Source organism: Melanostigma gelatinosum, assembly GCF_949748355.1.
Source record: "Melanostigma gelatinosum genome assembly, chromosome: 9".
NCBI lineage: Eukaryota > Metazoa > Chordata > Actinopteri > Perciformes > Zoarcidae > Melanostigma > Melanostigma gelatinosum.
This window is the reverse complement of record NC_136642.1, coordinates 16,216,188-16,239,152: the sequence shown is the minus strand read 5'-3', so window position 1 is coordinate 16,239,152 and position 22,965 is coordinate 16,216,188. Positions and strand designations below refer to the sequence as shown.

Here is a 22,965-nt window from a genome sequence, read left to right as displayed (position 1 = left end):
TTGACCGTATGACTCACTCACATGCCCCCCCCCCCCCCCCCCCCGCCTCGCTGTGTCTGTTGCTCTTTGCGCTATCCTTCCACCTCAGCCTCTCTCGCCCATGTTTCTCTCTAGTGGGTTCGTGACTCACAAACGCATTGACTGAATCCCAATTTGAACAGCTGCAGGGATGAGAGGGCGGCGAGGCCATCGTAGACACTGACTTAGATCACAGTTCGCACCTGTAGCTTCCTGCCTGTGAGAGGCAGCTTATAGTGGCTTTATGCAACCGTGTTTCATGGAAAAACAGAGAGGCAAAATAACTGGACAAAATCACAAGATGTGTTAGCTGCATCAAATTCTAAATCTTGTCTCGTCTGTCTTTCTCGTCAAAGATGTTTAAGACTCAAGACTGTTACTTGCTAAGCTTTGCATCTTGGTTCCTTGAATCAGATTAAAGGCCCAAATAAGTTATGCTGGAGATATATTCTTCTGACTGACAAAATAACGATAAAACATTGTGTTGCTCACCATGTTGTCATGGTTAGACGATGGTCGTCATGTTGGAGTTACATGACAACATGGTGAGCAACAGAGACACCATCACTGTTTCTGTTTGTGCTGGATTTGGGGCCACTGTTCAGCAAATAATAGTCAAATAATTAAACAAAATGAAAAAGTACTTACCAATACAGCATTAAAAAAAAAAAGTTCTAGCAGTAGTGGCTCAAGAGAACATGAATGTTTATCTTAATACATTTCAAATAGATTGTCCAATTTGACAAACATTGTCTGAAGTAAAGTCAATAATGATCAGATCCACCGCCACAAAAAAGCTAGTATTATCACACTCTAAGCATTATTTTTTATTATTTTTTGACAAATTTGATTACACATGGTTATAATGAAGTGACAGCAAGTAAAGTCTGTATTATTAAAGCATCCTTTAAAGGTGCCTCACTTTTCTCTTTTATGTTTATGGTAGGAGATAGACATAAATAAACAGACATCTTAAGACGTAATGACAACATAATGAAGGATTATGATTTGGAATAACATGCAGATGCAGACAGTATGCTTACAATAGTACACATAGCTTATTGTACTTACAAAAGTTAATTTGTATCACTTGTTTTGGGAAATATACCATACATACAAAAAGCATCTTAAAAATAAACAAGTATAATCATACCTGTTAAAAATATATATATATTTATTAAACATTGTATGACTGTAATTACATTTCAATTTCCCAGCATCTCACTACAGTGCTCACAGACAGTGTCTACTGAAACGATGAAGCAGCCCACAAGGTGACAGTATGTATTAATTAAAAATAAGAATATATAAGCTTTAATTTCTTTTACCCGTTTCTGACATGATAGTGATGAATAATGTTTTGAATAACAGCTTTTAGCCTGAAGTTGTGATGGTGTTTTTGTAGCTGACATCATTAAGCTGTCAAAGCTTCTATTGCTTTCTTGACATTTGGGACCCGGTTTACTTTTCAGTGCTGACTCTACATGGCTGTCGAGTAAAACTTGCTTTTTCTTTGCTCCGTCACCTTCATGATTTAAAAATAGTATCGTAAAGTATTGCTTACTATTCTCCGCTCCGCTCATCCAACGACTTTCTCTTTTCTTTCCTCATCCTTATTTCCTGTTATCATCTTACCTTCATCATTATCCACTTTCTCTCCATTTGGTGCGGCATCTTTGGCTGAATTCTCGACAGTGTCCTGCTCTGTTCCACTTTCCACTTCATCATCTCCTCCACTGACCTCTCCATTCACGTCTCTCTTTTCTTGTCCTGCCTCCTTGGTAGCTCCCTCTTTTGTTTTGCTCACAGCTTGATCCTGGTTACTTTCACTCCCCCTATTTCTATCGTTCTCTTTTGTCTCGTTATCTGAAGGAGTCTTTTCCTGGTCACTGCTGTTTTCTGTCTCTTTCTGTTCTTCCCCCATGTCTTCATCATTAACTTTGTCCTCACTGCTTTTCTCCCCCTTTTCACTGTCTTTATCTTGCTCCTCTTCTTCTATATTTCTGTCTCGCTCATCCGTTTCGCCCTCAGAAGATGTATGGCCTCCATCCGCTTTCTCTTTACTGTCCTGGGTCATATCGCTGTTGCTACTGCTGGACCCCTGCTCCTCACATTTAACCTCCTCCTTACTCTCATCTGTGACCACCTCCTGTACTTCTTTTTTTACCGCCTCCTCCTCCTCCTCCTTCTCCTCAAATCCCGCTGTTGATCCCCCTTTTTCCTCATTTAGCTCGTTATTTTCCTCCTTATCTTCCCCTCCTTCTTTTTCACCAATTCTTTCCTGGTTTTCCTTCACTTCATCTTTATTACTGGAGGGGTCTTCTTCTGTGGTGTTTTCAGCAACAGCCTCCTCCTTATCTCCTGCCGTTTCACCATTCTCCTCTGCGGCTTTTGTAGCATCATCTGCAGAATTCTGTAATGCAATAATACCACGGAAACAATTTATACTGTGGCTCTAAATATTTAAACAGGCATACAATGTAATTGCATTGTTACAATCATTCCCCCTGTGACATACACTTTCCTGAAAGAAAGAGGTATCCCTATCATTTGCGATACAAATCAAGAGGAGCCAAAGCACTCTGTATTTTTTCAAAACCCTTTTAATGGCATGTCAATCAATATGCCTAACATACTATGGGTGATATTTATATGAATTATGTATTTTAAAGCAAAGTAAAAGTAGGTGAAATAGATAATATGAAAATCAGCATCTTCAAAACTAGAGCAGACTCATCATCATTCTACAAGTGTACACCGTCACCTCTTTACAAAGATGGCATTACTTGCTCCTCTAACAGTATGTTATATTCAGTGCTGCTTGTTTCTACCTCCTCAGCTGGCTGGTCTTGGGGGGTCTTGTCCTCCGTGTTCCCATCATCAGCCTTTGATTCCAGGTCATCTGGTAATAGAAAGAGAACACAATTACATTACCTGAGCAAAAAGCTGAAGAGAGACGCAGGATTATTTCAGAGAAAAGTAGTCTGTTTAAAAAAAGGGATTGAATAAAGTACGTTTCAGTGTGACTTTATGGGATCGAGACATCTCGTTGTCTCATCCAAATGTATGACAGTGTGCGCTGAATTGGCTTATTAGGGGCAATATAACAAGAAGGATGATTATGGATGTCATCCTGGTGTAAATACATCAACATTTATTACATCTCACATAGGCTTAAAGAGACTTCTCTTGGCCATATCAGACGAAATAGAGACGGAGGTAATAAAATGCTATGAAATGCATCAAAGACATGACTTGATTCAACATTCTGTTTTGTAGAAGGTCAAAATGATCAAATGCAGCAAGTAACTCTGCACATCTCAACATGAATTTAACGTAAAAAAAATCCCAACTAGGCTATGCACTGGTTAATTCCGAATCATGGCACTCTTGTTAAGTATTTTGTTTTCCATTCCCTCATGCAATATTACAGGTTTAATGTAAGGAATATTGCTGAATACTTTTCAGGACCCTAAGCCCAGTCAGAGCCGATTACATCATTCCAGAAATCACAAAAAAAGCCCTCCTATAAATAAGGGAGCTTTTATTCATCATCCAGTTATTGAAATTATACATCTTTTATACCACAGTTGTTTTCAGTCTTTCCTGACCAAAACACAGAACAAGACTGACACCTGGTGGAGAAGAAGAAAAACACCCAAGACCATCTCAGCCAAGTAAACAACTTGCCCAGACAATGGAAGTGTGGCAGAGAGAGCCAAAAAACACTTTGTAAGCTTGTGAGGGGAGGGGATGAGTATGGCGGGGCAGTTCAAGGTTGTGAAAAGATTCAGAATTAGATCATCTTCATCATCGTTATAATTATCACCACCGCAGTAATCGTCCTAATAATCCCCTTTAAGGTAGATGTAACTCACAAACATTAAAAGAGTTCCTTCAAGTCCTCACAACCAGTGTTGCGGTTTATCTACGACACTGGCTTTCAACTTAAGAGTAGGCAGTCAACATTGATTTGAAAGAAGAAATGGGCCCCATCATTTATTTTCAATATGGAGAAATCCATTGTTTAGTCTGCGAAAGCTTTTTTAATTTCCTATATTCTTATCAACATTGTTGCAAGCTGCAGTCTAAATAATTCTGCCCAAGACAAGATGTGTCAGACAGACTGAAAAAGTACATTAGGAGAGTGGATTGGAGACAAGAAAAAAAATATATATATATATTTGCCGTAATAGCAGTCTGCAAGACAAGAACATCTTGCCCAGTCCCCCAAAGGAATCACCTGTCATTGTGTACTGCCTAAACAACCACATAGTGATATCGTGGATGTTGGTGTTTAAATGAAGACATCACAGCTCAGTAGCTACACACTCATTTCCATTGAAGCAATCAGCCCAGCAAGGCAGGTTTGTTGGAGTGCAAAATTATTACTTTTTTTTTTTTTTTTCAGTTTTTCTTGAAGGGCTTGAAGTAATTAACCCTAAACATCATAAGCGGAATACAACTATACGCTCTGATAAACAGCATAATTACACACTTGTTGTGAAACAATGGATGCGACTGAAATTCCCAATCAGAAATAAGCAGCAAAAGAGTGAGGAAAAAACTGTGTAATTAATGTCTTTAATATTATTTTCCCTTTCTACACGTACCAGTTAAAGAAGAAAAATGACTCGGGTAGAGATTAGAAGAGTTTATGGAGACAGTTAATGCATTTCAAATGCAAAACTGATTGAAGTTTAGCTATGGTGGGAGATGAAACGTTATGGTAATAATATCGGACCTCTTTAAGAATATTTTATGGAAATTGCCCGCATTCATTAACAGCGAGGGCCAAGCAATTGAGTGTAAGCAGTAAGCAGTGGATGAGCCGCAACGACTCTAAACATCTTAACATGATTTGAGGATGAGGCACCGGCTCATGAAAATGCTAAATCAAATTAAACACAATATTTAGAACCTCCCTTTCTTGATCTTCATTAAATCCAGTCGATTGGTGATGGGAAATTACTTCATAGTGTGTGTGTGTGTGTGTGTGTGTGTGTGTGTGTGTGTGTGTGTGTGTGTGTGTGTGTGTGTGCGTGTGTGTAAATCTGAATATGTGTCTGTCGGTCTCGTTTTTTCTTTCATAGTCAGGCAAAGACACACACACACACACACACACACCCCACACACACAAAGGCCTTCTTTCCCTTACACACTGTTGTCAAACAAACTTCGACAGAGCACACCCGCACTTCTAAAGTCGTGCTACATCTCATCCATCAATGAGAGGCAAAACGAGGATGCAACTGTAAGTGTGTACAATTACTCATATGAATGTCTCCAGCTGCCATTGTCATGAAAGGTAACGTTATAAAAGAATGTTGTTCCAGAGAAATGTAATAACTGCACTGCACTGCAATCACACAACTAAAGATGAAATAATAGCAGGTAGTAAACTACAACAACCTCCCACTTCTCTAAAAACTAACTATTTCTCTCTTTCTTTCCTACCACACATACACACATATTCTGCCTTACTGCTGCAGATTTTAGTTTTAGGGAACTGGTTTGTATGACGAAACAAAAAAAATCAATAAAAGAAACCAGGTGATCTGATCTCTGTGTCCACTCTCCAGCTCCATAGAGTTATATTGTGCAGCATTGCTTTGTTCTGTGTTTCCATTTGATCATCCAATACTGGCAACCCTAACACACTGGGCGAATCGAGTGTGCAGTGCACACTAGGTAGCATGATGTAAATACTATTCGACGAAAGACTGTATGTATGATTTCTATTCATCAACTCAATCCTACAGGATGTAAGGGATTGTTGTCAATCATCAGCCAATGACACAATGTTGATGTGCATTACATCAGTGTATTCTTCAGTCCTCTACTGCAGTGTTGTAGGGGGAAAAACTGTCCAGTAGAGACTTGCAGGGTCTAAAATCATGTTTAAAAGCTTTTCCACTTCCGAGTTCAATCCATACAGTAACATCACATTCTTAACTCCCCAGGAAACATGTTGCAGACAAGGGCATGAACCCATTTTATATTTCATGGCAACGGGAACCACAAATATGTTTACTGAGGATGCATATGTTGCTTTTAACAGCAGCGAATAAACCTTTCCTTGAATGTTCTGCAAATCATTATTCCAGTTTCTCTAAAAGCTGTTATGTCATTTTGAACAGGTCAAGATGTTCTCAGTGCTGTGGCACTTCTGGGAAAACCTACTGAACTGAATAAAGCTCTTTTCAGTCTGGAGACACTTCTAGAAAACCATATCAGTGAGGGTTTTCAGCTCAAAAAGAGCATTGAAAATGTCAAAATATCGTACTGTTGATGCCATGCTTTTGTGCACAATCTTGTGTTATATGGTGTGAAGGCGGCCTAACAAGTTGCTCAATGAGCCAAACACGAGTCCACCATTAGCTAGTGGTGGTGAGGTTACATCATGACACTAGTGTGTAGTACGTGTATAACCTTTGCCCTTTATTGATGCTTATTATAATTCAAGCTTCCAAAACTATAAAAGTGGTGTTAATTTGTGTAGATCATGTTGCTGAACAAAACGTGCAAGTGTCATGAATGTTTGTTTTCCACAGAGCTTATTTTCTGCAATAATTCCAAATCCAATGGAAAAATCACATTGGCTTTTTGTCAAGGGAACCATAGTCATGCCAACTCCGGCCTGCAAACATACGTCATCCCTGTCAACACATTCTCACACCAATGCATCAAACGCAGCTTGGTCAATGGCACTAAGTTTCAAACTATGACGCTTTACGTACCCCTCTAGCTTAATTTTTGCGTGACAATACACACTCATTGCATGTCTTTTCAAAATAAGGGTTTTAGCAACAAAGAACGACTGCCACGTAACTGTAGCGTATAGGAGCTTTGACGGCGACTGAAAAGGAAGGATTCTCCTTTCTTTGAGTAGCATGTGTGTTTGCGCTGTTGATTTAAATCTTGGGAGCATTGATGGTGACGAAAAAGGTCAAGGATTCTCCATTCTCAGTGAGTGAACAAGTGAATGGGAATGTTTGAAACTGGGATACAGTGATCCTCGACTGAAAATTTATGTGGTTTAGGGGCAAGGAGGCAAGGAGGCAAGGGGACCCCTTGTTCAGACCATACCCATCTTTTGAGTGACTTTGTGACGAGTGTTCTTGGAAATGTTTTGGATTCCATGGTCATTGGAAGCTTTTTTTTGGGGGGGATGAGGAATAGTAGAATCTTTATTTCAACGCCACTTCTGAAAAATCAATCCCTAAATGGCAGAGGTTGTAGTACCAATCACTGTTTTAATACACACTGTATTTGTCACAGCCAGGCAGTGTCTCCTGTTTTCCCTCTACACCTGTGCCTCTTGTTTTGCACCGTCTGTCGCTGTGTGTTTTGTGGGCGTGTCTCCTACCGGGTCTCCTCCCGGCTCCCTCCTGATTACTACTCATTCACTTCACCTGTCCAGTCTACACAGCTGCCTTCCATCAACTAATCTACTCAACAGCATATCTACCACGCCTTTCCATCATCACATCTCCAGATTGTCGTTGCAACCACAGTGATAGTTAGGTGTTCTCGGCTGCTCGTTATTTTGTATTCTTTCCTACTGTTATCTCTTACCTGCATTTACCTTGTCTTCCTGTGCCCACAGTGGATCATACTCTCTGGTTCCCAAGCCTGCCTCCCCTACCAGTGCATTCCACTTCCTGCCACGCTCACACCGCGCCCTGCCGTGCTCTGCCCAGTATCACCACCCATTATCCCCTGTAAATAACCCTTGTTGACATGGCCTACACAAGCCAATTATACTTTCAGCGGATTAGCTCTGCAGTGTTAAATAAACACTTGACTTACTGCTTAATGTACCTAAATCACTTCACACAACACTGCCTGTATATCACCATACAGTAGATTGTAGTGCTTATTTACACCCAGCTGATTTAACCCACTCAGCACATGGCTGAGTTATGGCGGGGTGTAAAACAACATGGGTAGTAAATCTAAATGGCAATTATAAAATGGTGCCACTCAGCAAGTGTGCTCCAGTCACTGGCCAGAGTCTTGTTAGAACATTTAATGATGGTACGGCTGTGGCCAACATGAGAAAGACCCAGTTGGTATCGGGTATATAGTGATGTGACACAAAGGAAAGCAATCCAGCCATATAGTGTAAAAGCTGATAGATATATCATATATACATATCTATAGATGTATATATATCATATATACATATCTATAGATGTGTATATATATCTATATATATATATATATAGCGAGATATATATACATATATATATATATATATATAGCGAGATATATATACATAGCGAGATATATATACATAGCGAGATATATATACATAGCGAGATATATATACATAGGCAAGGCAAGGCAAGGCAAGTTTATTTGTATAGCACATTTCAACAACAAGGTAATTCAAAGTGCTTCACATAAAACCATTAAAAGCATCAAAACATAAGGCAAAAGAAAAGGAGATTTAAAAACAATTAAAGAAACAGTGTAAGAAATCAAATTCAGTCATAAAAAGTAGAGGAGATTTAAAACATACATTGAAACAATAATTGAAGTAGCCAAGGCCTCTGCTCTGGACCTGTCCTCTGCTACTTTCTTTTAAACTTCGCCCGTTATCAACGATTCATCGGTTAACTCAAGATTTGCGCTCTCGTACAGAAACTCCGTCGAGGATACTCTAAGCAGAGATATCATGTTTTTTCACTGGACGCTACCCACAATCCTGGTGTCCGGAGACTTGATGTCTTGATAAGGTAATTTTCACAAAAAGTAGAGGAGATTTAAAACATACATTGAAACAATAATTGAAGTAGCCAAGGCCTCTGCTCTGGACCTGTCCTCTGCTACTTTCTTTTAAACTTCGCCCGTTATCAACGATTCATCGGTTAACTCAAGATTTGCGCTCTCGTACAGAAACTCCGTCGAGGATACTCTAAGCAGAGATATCATGTTTTTTCACTGGACGCTACCCACAATCCTGGTGTCCGGAGACTTGATGTCTTGATAAGGTAATTTTCACATGTCTCCCTGAGACATTACGCTGCACGCAATCAACCATACACTGCCGCAATTCTGCAATTACTCGCACACAAACCACGTCAGGAAAAGATCTCTGCCGATCTGCGTTTTATAGTGTACGCCTTGCACGAACTCGGTCCCGGAGGAAATGGCGATATATTGTGCAGTCCTTTTAAAACCATTAAAAGCATCAAAACATAAGGCGAAAATGAGATTTAACAGCAATTAAGAACAGTGTAAGAAATAAAATGCAATAGTAAAATGCAGAAATGCAGGAAATTGATTAATATATTAATTGAATGTGGTTCAATTAAAGGCAGCAGCAAACAGAAAAGTCTTCAATCTTGATTTAAATGAGCTGAGGGTCTCAGCAGACCTGCAGCTTTCTGGGACTTTGTTCCAGATATGTGGAGCAGCAAAACTGAACGCTGCTTCTCCATGTTTAGTTCTGACTCTGGGAACAGATAGTAGACCGGTCCCAGACGACCTGAGGGGTCGGGATGGTTCGTAAGGCAGCAGCAGATCAGAGATGTATTTTGGCCCTAAACCATTCAGTGCTTTGTAAACCAACAGTAGGATTTTAAAGTCAATTCTTTGTTGGACAGGAAGCCAGTGCAAAGACATCAGAACTGGGGTGATATGATCCACCCTCCTGGTCTTAGTGAGGACTCGAGCTGCAGCGTTCTGAATCAGCTGCAGCTTTCTGACGGACTTTTTACAGAGACCTGTAAACACACCGTTACAGTAGTCCAGTCTGCTGAAGATAAATGCGTGGACAAGTTTTTCCAAATCCTGTTGAGACATAAGTCCTCTAATCCTTGATATATTCTTCAGGTGATAGTAGGCTGATTTTGTAATTGTCTTGATATGGCTGTTCAGGTTGAGGTCTGAATCCATAACTACACCTAGATTTCTGGCTTGGTTTGTGGGTTTTAACATCAGTGACTGAAGCTGAGCGGTGATTTTCAATTGTTCATCCTTGGTACCAAAAACAATTACTTCTGTTTTATCTTTGTTTAATTGAAGAAAATTCTGGCACATCCAGATGTTTATTTGTTCAATGCAGTTACCCAGCCCTTGTATGGGATTATAGTCCCCTGGTGACATCGTTATGTAGATTTGTGTGTCGTCTGCATAGTTATGATAACACACTTTGTTGCGTTCCATAATCTGAGCTAGTGGAAGCATGTAGATGTTGAACAGAAGAGGCCCCAGTATTGAACCTTGGGGAACACCACATGTCATTTTAGTCAGCTCTGATGTGTAATCAGCTACAGACACAAAGTATTCTCTATCCTTCAAGTAGGATTCAAACCAGTTAAGTGCTGTGCCAGAGAGTCCCACCCAGATGTTTAGTCTTTCTAGGAGTATGGCATGGTCGACCGTGTCGAATGCAGCACTGAGATCCAGTAACACTAAGACTGAACTTCTGCCATTGTCTATGTTTAAGTGGATGTCGTTGAAAACCTTAACAAGAGCAGTTTCAGTGCTGTGGTGCTGTCGAAAGCCTGACTGGAAAACATCAAAGCAGTTATTTACGGCCAAGAAGTTGGTCAGCTGTTGGAAAACCGCTTTTTCAATTATTTTACTTAAAAATGGGAGGTTTGATATTGGCCTATAATTTTTCATCGTTGCGGAGTCTAAATTAGCCTTCTTTAGGAGCGGTTTAATAACTGCTGTTTTTAGGGCTTGTGGGAAGACACCTGAGAGAAGGGATGTGTTTACAATATGTAAGAGATCAGTGGTCATGCAGTTTGAAATATTTTTGAAAAAGTGTGTTGGTAGAATATCCAAGCAGCAGGAGGATGACTTCAGATGTTGTATAATGTCTTCTAGGCTTCTACGGTCGATTGAGTGAAATTGTGTCATGATATTTGAATGGATGTTATTCAGAGATCGGGACAACACATATCCTGTGGTTGATGTGGAGGCACTGACTGCTTGTCTAATTTTCTGAAGTTATATATCACATAGCGAGATATATATACATAGCGAGATATATATATATATATACATAGCGAGATATATATATATATATACATAGCGAGATATATATATATATATACATAGCGAGATATATATATATATATACATAGCGAGATATATATATATATATACATAGCGAGATATATATATATATATATATATATATATATATATATATATATATAGATCGAGATATATAGATCGAGATATATATATATATATATATATATATATATATATATATATATATATATAGATCGAGATATATAGATCGAGATATATATATATATATATATATATATATATATATATAGATCGAGATATATAGATCGAGATATATATATATATATATATATATATATATATATATATATATATATATAGATCGAGATATATAGATCGAGATATATAGATCTATATATATATATATATAGAGAAAATAAATCCCAAATAAAACAGACCCTTATCACTGCGGTGAGATGAGAGCATTGTTTCCTATCACCCCGAAACTCGGTCGGCGAGACGAAGGTCTGGCCACCATAGGTTCAGTCTTTCAGTGACAATACACAACCTCTCCATTCACTCGCAGCGAAGGACCTAATGCATACAGTTACAGCAGGCAATACATAATATAGCGGGGGTCCGTGGTCCGCGTTGATTGCGCGGTGTAACAAGACAGTGATTTAACACAACAGGAGTAATAACACATAAATGAATAAGCTATGCTAAGCTAAGCTAAGCCCAGATACCATGAATCTTACTGTGAGAAGCTTCGTTCGATGGGGCTCGTTCCCGTGATGGGAATCGATCAGTCCTCGAGTGTTGACTCGGGAGCGCGGCTCTCGGAGCGGGCGCAGACTGTGAGTAGCTCGGTGTTCAGGAGTCGGACGCACCCAGTAGCGTGGCTCGCTCTGGAGTGGACGCAGGCTCGGCGGACATCGGCGCGGCGTTGAGCGGCGCGGGGTCGGTCCTCTGTGGCGCAGCTCGCTCTGGAGCAAGCGCGGGTCCGATCTGTTCTCGCTGCAGCGGGGACAGTGAAACTTCGGCTGAGACGACGTGGTCCGTGCGTCTCCCGGTAATCATCGGTCAGGAGAGGATTAGACGTCTTCCTGCCGGAGTGGTTGATGAGGCCTGTGGGTGAACGTCGGCTGAGGTAACGTCGTTTCGTTCCTCCCGGTAATCGTCGGCGGAGAGAGGGGGTTCGTCCTTGTCTTCCTGCCAGAGGGTTTGATGAGGCCTGTGGTCCTCATGGGCCTTCCGTCGTCAGCGTGGTGCTGGGGGGGGGAGAGACGAGCCCGTTGCATCTTTTGTTCCAGGACGAAGTCCAGAGGGAAGAGAGCGTTTGCGTGCCTCCTTCTACCCCGGAGGGATTGGTGGAAAAGCAAGGAGGTGTGATCTGCAGGCAGTTTTGTTGGACAGTGGTTGAACCACAGGGGTCCTGGGGTCTCTTGGCCTTCGGCCAATGAGATTGCAGCGGTGCATTCAGGTGACCATGGTTTTTTGGGGGGGGGGAAATTCACACCCTAGTGTGAATTCCTTCAGAGGAGGTTTGCTCTCATCAAACCACAATCAGGATGAAACCTTTGCTTGAAAAAGGGAAGGCCTGATTCTCTTTGTTCACAGCACATGTTGAAGCCATTTGGTCAGACCCCAACACTGTAGAGTTATTGGACTAATTCCTGCCATGATGTAAAGAGGGACAATTTGCTTATTTTGGCAGATACCAATCATGGTCTGAGTAGACTTGAAAAGGACACACACAGTTTTGCAAATCAGAAAGCCCCCTTACTAATGCATGCACATACAATCCATGTAAGAGTCCACATAATCAGTAGACCCTTCATCTACCCCTTCTGTTGTGCTTTCCCTCTTTCTTCCCCTTTCATTTCACTTGTCCATACCTTTCTGTCTGTCCGTCCTTCTTGAAGTGCAAGGCTCTTTTGTTGATTTTCAGAGCAGCAATTTGGTCCCAGCAAGGGGCAGGGACAAGTAAAATGCTGCTCTGATGACTCTAAATGGAGAGATTATCCAAATGAAAGGCAATTATTCCAAACCCACCCCATCCCTCTATCGTTTTTCCTCCACTCAATGCTTATGCTACACCATCTCCGGTTACTCACTATTTGATTCTACCTGTACTCTTCTTTTCTCTTTTCTCCTTCCTCATAATGTTCTCCTGCCTCCATCATCTTACCTCTTTATTCCCTCTTCGTCAACCTTTCTCTTTTATCCTCCCTTCTCATTACATCCTATCTCCCCTCCCCTGCAAAGAAATGATTTCCTTGTTCTATCTTTTATTCTTCTCTGTTTTCCCATTCCTGCTGCTTCTCTTTTTACTTCTCATCTTCCCTCCTCTCTTCTCAAGGGAAGCATTAACTGAACTGGTCACCCAGGCCCTTTAAGAAAGAGAACACTGATAAACATCCTATTTCTATTTTGAGGTTAGCAACAACTGTTGACTTGTTATATACAACCTGAACATGAATGTGTTTTTGATTACTGGCTAAATTGGACGAATCATTGTCCTTAAAAAATGGCTGCCATAAAATATAACTCTGTTGGGTGAAGCGTATAGGACAGGTGTCTTGTTGGTGAAGTATTTTACGCCAAATGTCTTTGTTATAGTTCAGATTCATTCCGTGACCTTTGCTGCATGAGTTGTCGCACTGCCTCCCCCTAGTCTTTGCTGTCACTCACCACTGTGTTCACTCTGATGAAGCAACAAAGTCAGAAGCTTTACAATACACCAGACAGACACTGCTGGAGTTATCTTCAGTCTGGCTTCCAGCAGCTGATAGACAGTGAATAATGGAGACTGGCGTACTGACACACACACACTAAACTGAACAGAGGGAGAATCTCGAGTTATGAGGTCACTCTGTCTCATTTGTCTTTTCTCTCCATCACTTGCTTCTTTTAAAGCATTACATCTCTCTATAATTTCCTACCCCTCACTCTCTCACAAAAACAATGATAATGCCATGACACCTTTATAATAATCTGTTGTTTTCATTCCAATGTTCCAGCACACCAGATGTCTGAAGTGTGGGTGTCATGCTGTGTTCTTTCCACAGCCTCTGTCAGTAAGCATTTTTTTTTGTCTGTGTTCTGTTTGGCACCAGATTGGGATGTGTTTACCTGATACCCAGCCAGGGCAGGATTTCCCAAAGGGACTCTAAAAACACCTCCGTGCTGCTGTGAATCATGAAAACAAAGGGGATATGAACACTGTGTCCCTATTGAGAAGCTAAACTGGACAAACATGAACGCAACCCTAAATGTAAAAGTCAATGGGTACATAAACAAATTGTTTTTGGTGAGCCAATGGGCAACTATGATTTCAACTCTTGTTTGCTTTTGAGAAGCCGAATGCACAAATAGCATCTTAGCATTGGTTTGCCTTGGGAGAAAAGACGAGGAAATATCGGAGATTCCTTTAGGACACCTCAACCTGCTGAATCTTACAAAAGCTTTGTTCAGCACCATGGACAGAGACAAACCAACTGCCACGCAGAGACTGCATTACATGGACTACACCTAGCTACTAAGCCAGACAAATCAATAAATATTGTTTCTTGTAAACATGACACATTTGAAAAAAGACTTTATAGGTCAAACAGTGAACGGTGCATGAAAATGTCATACGCTCTCCAAGCCTTTCAAACAATCTTTTCTGATGCCTGCTCTTGTTTTCCGAGCTGTCCGTTTGTTAATTTAATCTTTGCGCAATGTCACCGAAGGGGACCAATAATGCAACATGTTTTCTCTACCCCGTAATATGACATGCCTCTGATGCTCTGAGGATTTTGAGGGTGACATTACAGGTTTCAAATGCAGACAAAGACGAACGCACACACATTCCTGATCCCTCTCTTGATGCAAAATGCCAGCTCCCCTGAACCACAGACACAATTCTCCACGCTCCTTTGGGCTTCAGCTGTCAAGACTCCTGCCAGAGTAGCAAACAGGCAACATCTATCATGAGCCAGAGATGACGTAATGGTGGTTCGTACCGCAGTATGAGTTATAACAAGGTCAGCAGCAGTCTGCAGAAAATCCCTTTTACTGTAATATTTTGTTTTCAAAAAGACAAATAAAACTCAACTCCTTCTCACAATGGATAAATCTGTATATATCTACAATGTATATACTATTCACGGCAAACATCTGAAGGAACCCAGAGCAACAAAACATCTTAATATTTAGAGGTGAAAAGAGTTTGTCGGACATTATAACACTGAAATATCTCAAGCCCACAAGATGACGTAATGTGTTTCTTATAATAGTAGTTAATGTCATCATGCAAAGACCTACTTTCAACATTTCTTGCTCTACTTTTTTGCAGAGCAACAGCGCCACTCTGTGGGCATTAAATGTTGCAGCAGGTTACATAAGTTTTAAAAAAGCCATGCATTACATCATCTGATATCATATTACCTTGTATTACTGTATACAAGCCCTGTTTGTGCACATGTTTATGGAAATGATGTGTGGGAGAAGACAGAGATTTTAAAAGGCAGCTCTTATGGGATGTGACATTCTTGTGAGAAGTGTCTTAAGCCAGGCACTCATCGTCTTGACTGCACAAGCACATGCAGCCACACATGTAAGCATACAACCCCGCAAGTATTCACTTCATCAGGGATTGAGAAACAGAAGCACACAGATACACTCAAACTCTCTTCCGCTTTTGACTTGCAGGGTGGAACTTTGATTTCCTCCCTCTGGCAGTGAGAGTTATAAACACTATCGACGTGTGCTTGTGACTAATGCCTACAGGTGAGCTCGCCGCAACCCAACCCCCCCCCCCCCCCCCCCCCAGGAGCGCAGAGCCAAAGCCACTTCCACCACACTGCATTGGTATTCCTTTTCATACCGTTCGATATGTTTCTGCATTACCATTATCAGAGATGCCGAGGGTCATGCTTTGTCCACTCCTCTTCTTCCTGAAGAACATGAGTCTGGTCTGAGAGATCTCTCTGACGATGGAGGACAGGTGACCCTTGCTGCCATTGTGGCTTGGAGGAGAGGCCTTAGCGTTTCCATCACCACTATCACTGCATCTGACCATAGACTTACTCTGGAGGAAATACAAGTCCAGTTCAATTGATGAGAAACTTGTGGAAAACATGACCAACAATAAACTCAAATTTCAATCTGTGCCAATTGTCTCTGTGCAAGCTGGTTTATATAAACAACGTCAAGTATGCCAGCTATGAAAATGTTGAATTTCTGATTTCCAATTTGAAACTAAACACAATAACCAAAATAAATGATGTCAAAGGCACGTGTAATTCTTACATTTCCATTTTGCTTGGAGAATCTGGAGATAGGTGGTAGCGAGTAAGCTTTCATTCTGTGAACAAAGCAATTTTGTATTAACATAAATACATGACAGAGTGTTTGCCATTAATGGACAAAGGAATCTGAAATGAAATGTGAAACTACAATAGAACTAAATACCTAAATTATGAATATACACAAATAAAGTGTGTTTAAGATACTGTAGCTTTGTGTGGATGCATGTGATATGGTATACATTCTCTTTCTGATGATCTTTGTTCCTTTCTAAAGATTATTCAAACATTACAGAAGAAAGGCTACACTTGTATTTACATGTAGCAAGTTATACATCCTTAAAAGTCTATTTGGAGCAACAGGATGTTGGGTTTAGGAAACTGGAAAGCAGATATTAACCCTGGAGAAGTAATTAATTGCCACACTGGAACACAGTGAGATACAATCCGATCGCTCTTAGAACCTTAGTGACCTTAGTTACCTTGCTCAATATAAGGTAATTGTTTACAGAGTTTTTCAGGAAATTCAAAGATATTCTGAAAGTGAGTTTAGAGGAACAGTGTGTGGTATTTAGGGGGATCTATTGGCAGAAATTGAAGATATTAATAAATATGTTTTCTTTCGTGTATAATCACCTGAGAATAAGAATTGTCGGGAGCCGTTTATATCTACATATGGAGCTGGTCCTCTTCACAAAGCAGACCGCCGTGTTTCAACCAAACACTGGCTCTATATTACCATTCGTGTTTTCGCTGCTGTTGTTCTCCTCAACGCTTGGCACACTGGAGAATTTTCAGTTGGTGGCAATCTGCAACCTCACCGCTAGATGCCATCAAATCCTACACACTGCACCTTCACGTTTTTCTTTTAATATACAGGTTTGAGGAGGAAAATAACCACATTAAATTGAAAATGTTCTTCTACTGGATGACTTACCCATTGACTCTCCTTGTCCCTCTGGGTTTTGTAAAAAGAAGATCACTGTAGGGCAGCTTCTTAAACCTTTCTCTTCCCACAGCAACATACAGCTGACTGCACTCCAGTTGATTCCCATCAGTCACCGGGTGGCCTTCATAGGTGTAGAGACTGGGAAACAGAACCAACGTCAAAAGCCCGACAGTGTCCGTCATGTGTTTCTACCAGTTTGTAAAAACAAGACGCACTAAAGTCAAGTCAAGAAAATCCTCCTTTAATCATCATATGGTCATTTATTAAAACAAACATGTTGGTTTTGTGAGTCAACACACTGTGTTTATGTACCACAAGAAAACATCCATCTTAAAATTAGTAACATGAAAATTTGAATAAAATATATTTTTTATTAATATGCAAATGTCCGCAGCAAAGTGCTAGAAAATGTTATGAGATAATTTGATTATTTTGTGAAAAATAAAATATGCAGTTTTCCGATAAAAAGAAAAATGCTTTAGAATGTAATGAGGCTCCCTCTCCTCATTCGCACACCAGCTCGCGTGACCACTGTGCTGCCGCTCTCTCTGGCTCTGAGCCACGAAGGAGGAGCCAACTTTCAAAACTGCTTGTTTACAATCAGCAACTGACAATGCTGCATAGTGTACCTTCAGCAAAACAGAAATGATACAGTCCATATAAAACGTGTGAGCATTTTTGTGGGCCTACCTTCGGACACCCCCGAGGACTCTCAAACCCATCTTCTCTGTGATCATCTCCAGTATTCTTTCAAACTGGCTGAGCATCCTCTGGTGGATCAACACCCTCATGGCCGGGTTTAAGACATCGCCGTTTGCTACCATACTAAGTAGAGAAAATATACATGGCTGAAGCAAATACACACTGATACTGACACAGACTAGTTTCCTTTGTCAAGTATACATATATATACATATGTGTATATCTACGTATATATATATCTCTATCTATCTATCTATCTATCTATCTATCTATCGTACTACTATAGATAGATAGATAGATAGATATATATCTCTATCTATCTATCTATATATCTATATATACACACACACAATCTGAAAACGTTGAAGGCAAAATAAAAACAGTATGAAACGGTAAGTGGGAAATTGAGGAAATTGAACTTACAAAATTGTACACGGCTCCTTGATGGGTTTCAGAAATCGAGCTGACACAATGATTCGATTCGGTGGCAGTGGTTTGGCCTGGAAAGGATGAAATATGTCAAACATACAGCTGCTCAGAGATCATTTAAGATTTTGTGGCACACAGCTACATCTGGTATGGGCAAAGAGACTAAAAGAAAAGTGTGTGTGTGTGTATGTGTGTGTGTGTGTGTATGGATATACCTAAGACTGTTTTGAAAGCTTGTTAGCAGATCAGTGTGTCCAGTTGGGATTTAACGACAGCTCTTGTTTCCCAGTGGAGACTCGGAACAACAGACCAGTGCAAACTTTGGGGACTTTTTTGCTTTAGGGACCAGCACAGGGCTAATACTGAATATCCTCTAGAGTCAGAACTGCTTTTAGAACCAGAGCCACCAGGAGTGGCAACAGTTTTCTGTATCATAATTGTAGATAATAATATGTTTATTCACAAACAAATGTGACCGATCCACTTTAACTGTTTGGCATCTTTTTTTCTTTGTTGCGAGACATAAACGGCACCAAAAACCAAGCTGGTGTAACTCCAAAAGCTTTTCCCCCTGACAGCAAAAAAAGAAAGAGCTATTGTTCACACTAAAAATAATCTGCCTCTCGTCTCTGTGACGGCAGAAGAATGAGCCTTCTGAAATCCTTTTACGGTTGTGAGATTGCGAAGAGTGAGCACTGTAGGTCCTGTCCCATGACACCCGGTAACGCACAGAGGTGTGAAGACCAGAAGTAGTAACATACTTCATTAAAAAAAAGGTGTGGGACACATTCAGGGGTATACCAGTAACAGGGCATGAGGTCACGACAATGATTTTTATAAGCACATGATCTTTAAATGTAGAGCAGGAAGGAAATGTCACCTCAGCTCATTTTAGTGTACACAAATTATGTTTGGCCAAAAGCTTGTTGTACTGTTAGTGCTAAGCAGTAACCTGTGACAGGAAACCCAAACAGAGGAAATACCACACCCACTCGATTCCATCTACAGAGTGCAGATGCTAGCAGCTAGGTTAATACGCAAAGTTAGTGCTCATTTAAGATGAAATAATGTTGTGAACAACCAGGACTTGACTGGAGGTGGATATCACTATGATCCTCCTCTCACTTGAACACTCCAGCAATCTACCAGTATCACTGTTTACTGCAACCAGCAGGCTTGAGCACTGCTTGAAGTGGGTCCTCTCAAGGCCGCCTAATCAAACATAGAGCAATAAAGAGGGACATTTCAAGGTAAAAGGGAATGTAAGAACAATAGAAGATCTTGTGTGTGCAATATAAAAGGAAGAATTTCTTCATAACAGGGACTATTGTCACAAGCTGGGGTCATAATGAGCCACACACAGAATGGCAGTGACCTTCCTATAATGCTTCAAAATCAATAAGGACAAAGAAGCAAACTTGCCAACCATCCAGCCGGCTAAGAGTTCTCATCATTAATCTACACAATCAGGCAGGTAAAGTGGGGTAGCGGGGGCGGGCAGGGTCCTCGTCAACGAACTTGGCTATTTTTATGCTCGCCACGTAATCGCAACAGCAACAATAAACCCTTGAGGATATCTGTGATTAATGAGCTTATAGAGCTGAAAAACAAAGCTTATTTAAATTGAAATAGCCGGTGAAAAGACAAAATCATTTCCCAATCAGTTCCTGATTATATTTGTTTGATTACCATGTACAGTAGAGAGAGGTAGCTGTGTGTGGTCAAAGAAAAGAACGGGCAGCACACTTGTAGTATCCTGAGAAAGACCTTGTGTTTCAATGACTCTGATTAAAATCAGCATCAAAAGCTTTTGCCCCTATTTATTTGTTGTTTCATTCGCCATTATGCCATTTTATTATGGGGGAGAAAAAAATACAAATTTGGAAGAAGACCTGCAGTTGACTTTCAAACTAGAAACAATACACCCTTGAAGCAGGTTTTGAGCTGCTCTTGTTCTGGCTGAGACTTCACAGCTGGTGATTAAAGATGCATCGAAAGGAGGGATGATTATGATCCATAAATCAATAATGCATGGCCATTGAGACAACGGCAAAGTGACTATTCCCAGTGAACAATAGAGAGGAATGCTAAACATAACACCTTGCTGAAATGATCTTTCTAAAACCGTTACACTGTGACAAATCTCATGTGTCTTGCATTTAGTGGCAGTTTCATTTCAAAAAGTTGGATTACGTAAGGATACTGTAACTAAACCCTGTCTTGAATAACATATCCATTGTAGGGTTTCATTCATCTCCAAACAAAAACGAATGAATAAATAACAATGGAATAAAGTAACAACAATATAGAACATGTGTCTATGATTAAAGGTATTCATTCTCATGTGGCTAAACGTTAACTGAGTTTACACAGCTGGATGTTTTGGGGAAAAAATGAGGGTTATGTTTTTGTGTCTGGCAAAGACTTAGTAGAGATGCTGGGATACTGGCTCACTGTTTACATGTTGTCCAGTCCACAGCGATTGAGTGAGTTAGCAAGTGACTGACAGACTCGGTCAAATGATGCTTCAAGATCTTCTTACTGCTAAAACTAAAGGAGGTAGCGTGGAACCTGAGGATCTTCTCTGGCAAGAGCATGCAGGGACTTACTGCACTACAAGACTCTCTGAGTGATTGACAAGAGAATGTAAATTATGTAAACAGGTTCCATTTCTGCAGATTGTGTTTATATGATGCCAAAGAACATACAGAAAGTACTTTTCTCGTACTACACTTCACTCTTATGACACTTAAACATTTAACTAGGAACCGTTCCTAAATGATCTGGATGAATTCATCTGTATAAAACGGGGGCCAAGTTAAGCAAATACACACCACTGCAATTTGCTACAGCTACTTCACTACTTTACTAGTTACATTACTTACCTTTCTTGACTGACTTTCTGATCAAATGAAAGAAGGCATGCTTGATTTAGCAACACATGTTGCCTTACCTGCATTGGAAGAGTCTGCATCATCTTCTTCCTTCTTGAACCAATCTGTAGGTAACTACAGACAAAACATAAAGGGAAATTTGTCTCAATTAATGAAACATACTGTTAGAGCCAAATATGAGATTATAAATAACACTGCATTTCTTTGTTTGTACATTGGGTGGCGCTGTATTTCCTGTCCTGGGCTCAGGTATATAAGTCCCTAAATCGCTGTGTTTGTCAGGTGTTTGACCCCGGAAGGGCAAACTGTTTTGACCGCATACGCTACACATTTAATGCATTGTGGGAAAGAGTGGCTTTCGTGTGAATTGTTTCCACGACGAGAATAAATGAGCTACAGATCATCATACAAAGGTCTCTGTGATGTGTCGACTGCACCACACCTCACAGGTAGTTTAGCCTGCAGCGAGCGCGTCAACCAGGCGAGTCCGGAGGGAGCAGCACCTCAGGAGCTTACAGCCACACGACTGGGCTTCTTTAACACATACACAGCTGTCTGATTTTCAACAGATGTAGTCTGTAACTCACAAACTGAGATTATTTTTGAATATCATATCAATCAGGGATGGAAATGTGCTGACATGTTAATTTATAGTATGAAATATCCATCATCTTGGGTTTCCTCTGCTGTTAGCTTTGCTGCCAGGTCAAAGTAATGTAGCTCCTCATTGTGCCCAAACACATTAACTGTAAGGAAACAGTTAGTTGGTGAATCATTTGTGAATTCATCATCTCTTGAGATCTGATTTTCCACACAATCCCTCTGGGTATTGAAGCAACACCATGGTATGCAGTGAGAGGAACGACAGGATGGTGACTAAGGGCACTATTGTGCACTGTATATCCGGTTCTGCAGCAGATAATGTATACAAAAACCCACAACTTTCCCTGACATGGTGACACAGTGACAGTACACACACGTCTTGGCTTCAGAATATCTTCCCACTTCGCTTCTTCACCACTGCATTCTACAAATAACCTGCTGCACAAATCTCATTATCTGCAGTATAAGCACTTCATTTTAGGCCAGAGCAGAGCACGCTCCTGTGGAGTGTTGATCTCATCTGCCCCATGCTGTGACTCAGCACTATGGGCCACTGAGTCGTGGTCTTAAAGTTATAGTCTTTGGACACCTGCAGTTGTATGTATGCAAAACAACAGTATTCATGCATGTCTATTATTTAGGATTAGACACTGTGAGAAACTCATTCGAAAAATAGTGAAGCCAAACGTTAGTTCGTCTTACTCAAGTCTTTTGAATCGCTCCCTCCCAGCAGCGACGTACTGCTCCCCGCTCTGCAGGCTCTCAAAGCAGTCCACTTTGTGACCTCCTCTCGGTGTGTAGATGTTTCTCACCGCTCCAAACGGGGCTTGTATGTCGCCGGTCACCTCTCTCAGCAAACCGTCGAAGTTGGCCACCCTCTTTTGGTTTATCACAATCCGGCGAGCGTCGTAGTAAGGGTCGCCGTTTCGGTACATGAAAACGTTCTTCACGACCGGCTGTGACAGAAAGTTTGGCTTCTCCGAGCTCATCGTTGTGCGTAAAAAGCAGGCTTGCGCGCGACGAAGAGGGAGATCTTTGTTATAATAAACAGGTTGATCCCAATTGCGAGCCAAAAGCC

General features: G+C 40.7%; 1 protein-coding gene across 1 annotated transcript; it reads right to left on the bottom strand.

Annotated features, from left to right (window-relative positions):
• Positions 1–1,597: 1,597 nt before the first annotated feature.
• Positions 1,598–22,876, bottom strand: LOC306782772 (uncharacterized protein; the record flags this gene model as incomplete). Its single annotated transcript, XM_079276211.1, has 9 exons — positions 1,598–2,431; positions 2,832–2,920; positions 15,913–16,093; positions 16,315–16,369; positions 17,248–17,397; positions 17,950–18,084; positions 18,385–18,461; positions 21,344–21,398; positions 22,590–22,876. The coding sequence occupies 9 exons, from the start codon at positions 22,874–22,876 to the stop codon at positions 1,598–1,600; spliced, it is 1,863 nt and encodes a 620-aa protein (XP_079132337.1).
• Between the last annotated feature and the right edge of the window lie 89 nt (positions 22,877–22,965).